Source organism: Physeter macrocephalus, chromosome 11 (genome assembly GCF_002837175.3).
Source record: "Physeter macrocephalus isolate SW-GA chromosome 11, ASM283717v5, whole genome shotgun sequence".
Classification (NCBI taxonomy): Eukaryota; Metazoa; Chordata; class Mammalia; order Artiodactyla; family Physeteridae; genus Physeter; species Physeter macrocephalus.
The window spans coordinates 47092556-47099614 of NC_041224.1; the positions used below are offsets into that span (position 1 = coordinate 47092556).

The 7059-nt window shown below is 35.2% G+C and overlaps 1 protein-coding gene across 1 annotated transcript in view; it reads right to left on the reverse strand.

The window, feature by feature from the left end:
• WDR72 (WD repeat domain 72) overlaps positions 1 to 7059 on the reverse strand; it is a 220168-nt gene that overhangs the window by 182302 nt on the left and 30807 nt on the right. Inside the window, exons 5-9 of the mRNA XM_055087953.1 lie at positions 6227 to 6401; positions 5487 to 5563; positions 4307 to 4426; positions 3166 to 3311; positions 2689 to 2785 (exon numbers count right to left, since the gene is read on the reverse strand). Coding sequence (XP_054943928.1) covers positions 2689 to 2785; positions 3166 to 3311; positions 4307 to 4426; positions 5487 to 5563; positions 6227 to 6401 — 615 coding nt within the window. The remainder of the gene's footprint in view (positions 1 to 2688; positions 2786 to 3165; positions 3312 to 4306; positions 4427 to 5486; positions 5564 to 6226; positions 6402 to 7059) is intronic.

A 7059-nucleotide genomic window follows, 5' to 3' on the forward strand; every position in this document is an offset into this window, starting at 1 on the left:
ATGTATATGTAAAGCTGATTCACTTTGTTATACAGCAGAAACTAACACAACATTGTAAAGCAGTTATACTCTAATAAAGATGTTAAAAAAAAAGACTAAAAAAAAAAAAGCAGTGAATTATCTTGTGCTAACTCCCTGGATTCAAATCCTGGTTTTAGCACATACTAACTCTATTATAAAGAGCCAATTACTTGATTTAGGCAATTTACTTAACCTCTCTATATCTCATTTTCTCTAACTGTGAAAGAAGGCTAATAAATAAAAGCACCTACTATATGGGATTACTGTCAGGATTAATGAGTTGATAAAGGTAAGGTGCTTAGTATGGTGCCAGGCATTTGGGACATACTCAATAAGCAGTAACTATTCTTATTATCCATTCTCAAAACAAATGAGAAATTCACTCCAAAGTCCATTCCCAGACTCTGGGGCCAAACTGCCTAGGTTCAAATCCTGGGAATTAACCTTCCTGAACATCAGTTTCAAAATGGGGTCATGGTGGAAACTCATGTAAATAAGGCAGTGCGTATGTTTAACAATAATAAGGACTGAAGAAAAAGTTACCCATCATCATCGTCATTGTCATTACGCTTAGTTCATGCATCCAAATTCCTTATCTGCAATCCTCAGGCTGTTTCTATCCCATCTACTCCCACCTCAACACTGCAATCTTACTCCACAGCTAAGACTCTGGGAAGCCCAGTTCCTCGCCTCAGCAGCCAGGACCCCTACCACAAATTTCAGTGATCATCAGCTATGATTTCAAGCTAGGGAGACTTTCCTAAAGCTGTTGGAATGAAGGAGGAGTCCCCATTTTTGCTACTACAACTCCATCAGCAGGGAAGTTCCTGGCATCACATGAGAACATGTTACTGTCACACACTGGGATTTAATTCTATGGCATCACTCCAAAAAACATGTTTACAGAGCATAATTCTCTAAGTTCATTGTATCTATCAAACTCACCTCCCTACACCATGAAAATGCCTTCATTACCTTGTAACTGCACAAAACAATAAGAAGTCTTATATTTAGTGAATATTGGTGATGTTTTGAATAGGGAGAACAATGTCTGAATTTAGTTTCTTGGACGGATAAAGGGCAAGCAAAAGTCTACGGATGAGTAGACCAGCTTCTTTTTGTTTCAGATTATTCTATTCATTTTCACTGGCTTCCAAGTACTTCCCACTTTTAAGATACAGAAACAACTGTGGTTGTCTAAACAAGTATTAGACATCGACAGAAGACTCACAAATCTATGCCTTCACCTTTTGAGACACAAAGCAAGGTGGCTTCCCATAAGATTAGTATTTTTTTAAGTTAATTTGTAATTGCTGTTCCTTTTCCTCATAGTTATGTATAGCATTGATATTTGCAGTAGACTAGAAGCTCCTAAAGTACATTTCTTATATCTAGCTTTTAGGGCATACTGTGCTTTGTAAAAATGCATTCGGGAGCTAAAAAGAAAAAAAAGGGAAAGTCCTTTAAAAAATAACTTAAAATGCCTTTCTGAGTAAACCACAATAAAGCTTTTGTGATCAACAGCAAAACAAAGCTCTATTGCAACCCACGAATGACTTTAGAAATCGTGTTCCACACCATAACTCTAAAGTTTGCCTATGCCCTAGTGGCACTTGGAGTTCTAATTTTTGGCTGACAGTCTTAATCAAGTATTTGCAACAAAACCTCACAGATATGTTAAAGAGATGATACTGAACCATAGGATTTACAGCAGCTATGCTGCCTATTTAAGCAAACCATCACTGTAAAAAGTAACATGCTTCATTGTTTGACACATCAATAATTCAAAACTTCTCCATTCTCCATGAAATACCTTTTTGGATAATTAACTGATGACTAAGTCCAATAGGTAAAAAAAAACACTTTCATTGACACTAAAGTAAACTAACTGCTTAAATTTTCAGGCTTCATAGAGTGTCAAAGATATAATTCAGTCAAGTGAAAACCCACAGTTACATCCTCAACTTTCTGCCAGGAATCATAATTATATTTGTTTTAACAAGAAAATTTATTCAGAAGAATAGCTAAATGCACGTGAAAATGATCTCAATATACAGCTTCCTTAAGAATGAAAAAAAGCAGGATATAAGCCATTTGATAAAGTTTAAAAATTGAAGTAGATACATCAAAATGTTAATAACTTTGTATCAAACTATCTATTAGAAAGGTCAGTGGAAAAAATGTGTATGTATATATATATGGTGGGGGAGAGAGAGAAAGAGAGAATGAGAGAGGGAGAGGAAATAAATACGGCGAATGTTGACAAGTGGTGAATCTAGGTAAAGGGTATATGACTGGTCATTGTACTATTCTTACAACCTTTCAAATATTTGAACATTTTCCCATTAAAATAAGTAAATACAAAAAATAAAAATAGTGAATATGTATGGTGGTAAAATTCGAAATTTTAATTCTTCCTTTTTTATCATTTATAATTATTCCATAATAAATATGTATTGTTTAGTTAAGCAGACTTAAAAAATAGCTTTTCTAAAGGCAAAGTTTTCTTCAGTAGCCATTAACAATTAGATTTAATTTTCTCGTTAACAACTTGATGTGATTCTTCAATTCAATTTTTTCAAGCCAGACTCTGTTACAGACAAAGCAACACTTATCTGAGAAGTGGAGTGAAACAGCTTTGAGGCAGTCATTCTTTTCTTGCATTACCTTATTTTCCTGCACAGAAGTAGAGCACAGTAAATGAGGATAAATGGTCTCTTTAAGCACTCTTCCATCAGCAGGGTATATGCTTTTTGAAAGCCCACTGCATAGTGAAAAATAAAAAGCAAAGTTTAGAACTTTGGGGTTCTTTATTCATTTTTTCCCCTCCCACTTTCAAAAGCCGGATGGTACCATTCAAGTTTCTAAACTCTAGTTAGAAATTGTTGGGTTAATAATTACAAGTGACTTTTTGAAAACCCAGCACCAGCTGTACAAGTTATACATGGTTAATCTCATTCCTTCATCCCCTGCTGTTTTATACAAAGGCTGAAGCCTACCAAGCCCAGAGTAAATCTTCTAGTGCCAAAGTTGTTTTGTTCTGGTTTTTGATCAAGGGCAGCATGTGGGGATTTTTCCATAATAAACCTCCCAAAGTTCATTTTCTACCTGAATGTTTTGTATGCCGCTCCCATCTGAGCCCACCTGTTCAGCAGCTGATAGATATAACTGTGACCATCTTCTGTCCAGATGATGATTCTGTGAGCAGCAAGCACCTCTCCACCAGCAAAGAACTGCCCGTTCCCACTAACTTCAGTCCAAAGAAGAGAAAAATCACAATAATCGTAAACCTAAAATACAAAATGAATGACGCCCATTAACAGAAGCTTCCAATCTAATCTACCAAGGAGAAAGATAAATTATGCTTATCAAGACTATTTAGATAACAGTGTTAATGCAACAACATATTAATTATTAAGTATTAAGTATCATAACAGGCCACACTATACTCATGGACCAAGATAATATTTCACTAGTACTTATTTTTTCACATTTATCCTAGGTAGGTTTCAGCGGACAAACTATCTGACAGTATCATTCCAGAATGTGCCCATTAAGCACAGAGACCAAAAATCCCAAATTTTCTATGCAATTTTATTCTTTCCATATGGATAGTCAAACCTGAACATTCGAAAAATTTATTACACACAAAAGAAGTTGATATAGTAGAAATCCTAAAGTACATGTTGAACCATCTACTTTACATTTTAGTTCAAAAATATTATTATAAGCTTTTAAGTAAGACAATATAGTTTTGTTAACTGAGCCAAGTATATGAAACATTAGAGAAAAAAAGAATGCTATCAAATGTTAGTAACTTAGCTTTCCTTTCTTCTTGGAGATGTCAGTGAATATATTCACAAGAAAAGAATGTATATAGTCCCTAAAAACAAATGTAGTGACAAAGCAGAAAAAGAAAAAAAATATAAAAATAAGACCAATGTATGTAGGTGAAAAGTATTAGTTTTCTTTTTAACTATAAAGTGCAGGCATCAACTCTTTAAAATAATCTGAGACAAATGCTCACTATTATAATAGTTTGTTATTAATAAAATTAGGATATACTTTATATATAGAATATCCTGGGAAGCAAAATTACCCAGTGTAGTGAGAGGAAAACTGAAAAAGTCAGTCATAAAAGACAAGTAATTCCCTGCTGCGGTAATAATATTATAAAAAGTTTGTATCATATTTAAAGCATATTCTTATAATTGTTGCACTGAACAGGATAAAAATCAAATTACATTTGTGTATCATTGGTACTTATTATGTTATTTTATAATACCTTCCAACATTTAGAAAATACCACCAGTAGAAGTCTCTCTGTATACGTGCAAAATCGTATTGTCCGGCAGTTCAGGGAATTAAGAAATTTGGATTCCTTTTCATAAACATCTTGCTTTTCCTTCAAAAGGAATAAAAACATTTTAGTACTAGTTCTAGTTAATTTATATAAAACTGTATGAGAAGACTCCTCCCCTCTAAGCCTGAAGTAGATCACACTATTATTATAAAAAAGCACCCAATTTTCCTTTTGAGTTTTCTGAACTAAGAAAGTTACTTTGCAAAAGAAACCATGAAAAGGAAACCCACTTGAATTCAAGAATTCATTATATTCAATCATTCAACAAACATTCTGTTGGGAAATTTGCTGCAGGATACTGAGAATATAAAGATATGAATAAGTTACTGACTTTCAGATATGGCAGAAAGATAAAACAAAAAAAGTAAAATAATTTTTAAAAAAACCTTTGCAGTATCTTAATTGCTAAAATAGAAAAACAAACAAAATGTTTTGAAAAGACAAAAGCGTAGCCAGCATAGAACACCTAGAATACTATGTTCTCAGTAAGTTTCTGATAACACTGGGTGTGTGTTTTTTGGGCTCAGTATGCCAACACAATTCCCAGGTTTTCCCAACCAAGAAATTCTGAAGGATAGTCCAGAGTATGGGTCAGTTGAAACAGTTCTGTCAACCGCACAAATTCTGTGACTGTTCTTTTGTCCATCACCTCGACTTGTAGCCTGATGCCAGGGAGCAGGTGAATATACTGGACTCCCAGTGTATGTTACCCCCATTGCCACAGCTCACAAAGAGCCAGAAAAAATGGGGTCTTCTGCTGTAAGGGACAGAGAAATATTCCACAATGGATTTTTTTAATTAAAATATAATCAATGTCTGTGTGTGTGTGTGTGTGTGTGTGTGTGTGTGTGCACGCGCACGCATGTGCGTGTAGATAAAAACATTTGTATACATACAGAGAAAAGGTTGGAAAGATACCATGCAATTGTTACCAATGCTCACAACTTGGAAGAGAGATAGGGAAAAAGTACATGGACGTAAAACTTACATACTTCTACATTATTTGGACTTTTAACAATGAGAATGTAACACTCTTATAATTTAAAAAATGTCAATACATATGCTTGAAATTGGAGAATAAAGGACAGTTTCACAAGCCAACCTGAATGCTGTTGATAGATGAAGAGAGATCCCATACTTTGAGCTCACCAGCTACTGACACTACCAAGAGAGAATCTTCTGTAAAAACAAATGTCATATATAAGCTGACCACTGTTATAACTGGTTGCTCTAAAGATCATTGCATAGTCATTTAAGGATTATGCAGGGCATGTAGGTAGAAAATACTCAGCTGTTTTTTTTTTAATTAAAAAAGTAAACATTTTAGATCACATTCTAAATTTGTTTTGCAATTTCAAAGTGACTCCCATGTAAAAGGAGAGCACCACTAACAGCAGAACCACATTGCAAACCATCACGCTGGCAAAATACTAATTACACCTTCCTATTTCAGAAATAAGCAAGGAGCCAGCCTTCCCTCATTACAGGAACTGAATTCTCTTCATTACTACATCCAGAAGATACAGCAGGGCAAATCCAAGAGTCCTGTTAATCCACAACAAACACCTGCTTGTCACTCTTAAAATGTATCAAAGCAGAACTGGGTCAGAGAAACACAGTGTCTCCTCTTTCCACTTCCTCATGACCTCTTGCTGACTTTCCAGTGATTTGAACCACTGGGATGGATGTTCTCAGTTTTTCTTGATCTGGCTTAGAGAGCTATCCCTACCAGTAGGTAAACATAAAGAAGCATTCTGAACTCTGGCCCAGTAATTTAACAAATAATTCAAAGGTGATATTTTTATACGCTATCTCTAGTGTTAGATAATATCTAACTCTTACCTTGAATTCTCATGGAGTGAACAATGCACATGCAGTTGATCCAATCCGGAGACTGAGATGATATGAAAGTGTGAATAATAACCAAACTTTTGGCATCAATTATAAGAACATCTTGATATTCTCCACAACACAGAAGCCAGCCTTCTCCTATCATCCGGAATGCGCAGTGGTAATACTATGCAAATTGAATTCAAAGCAAAAGTTTAATTATCACTAGCAATTAACATAATTTTGGCTGCGGTGAAGACTTCTCTGGATTGTAATTTTATCATCTATTCAACTAAGGTATTAGGCTAAATAACAACTAAAATTTCTTTTAGTTCAATTATTCTACACTTCTGAAGTGTTAATTTTGCCGTTTATCTGACTTGCATTTCGTCATTTTTCCGGAGAAGGGGGCTCTTTCGGGAAGAACTAATCTTATTCCAAATCATGGAAAGCACAGTTATGTTAATTCTGAAATGCTATGTAGAACTGAACAACAAAAACCAGGTTTCTTACCCTAGCAACGCTGCTACATCTTAAGAAGAAATAAAAATGTTTGAAAAGCATTTGAGGAATTTTTGTGCCAAATAAATTTTGAGAATGGCTTTTATTAAAGTTTGAGTAATATAATCTAGCCTTGACAAGCTCTCTCGCTATTCAGGGTTTTTTTTGTTGTTGTTGTTGGTTTTTTTTTTTTTTTTTCTTTTTTTTGCGGTACGCGGGCCTCTCACTGTCGTGGCCTCTCCCGTTGCGGAGCACAGGCTCTGGACGCGCAGGCTCAGCGGCCATGGCTCACGGGCCCAGCCGCTCCGCGGCATGTGGGATCTTCCCGGACCGGGGCACGAACC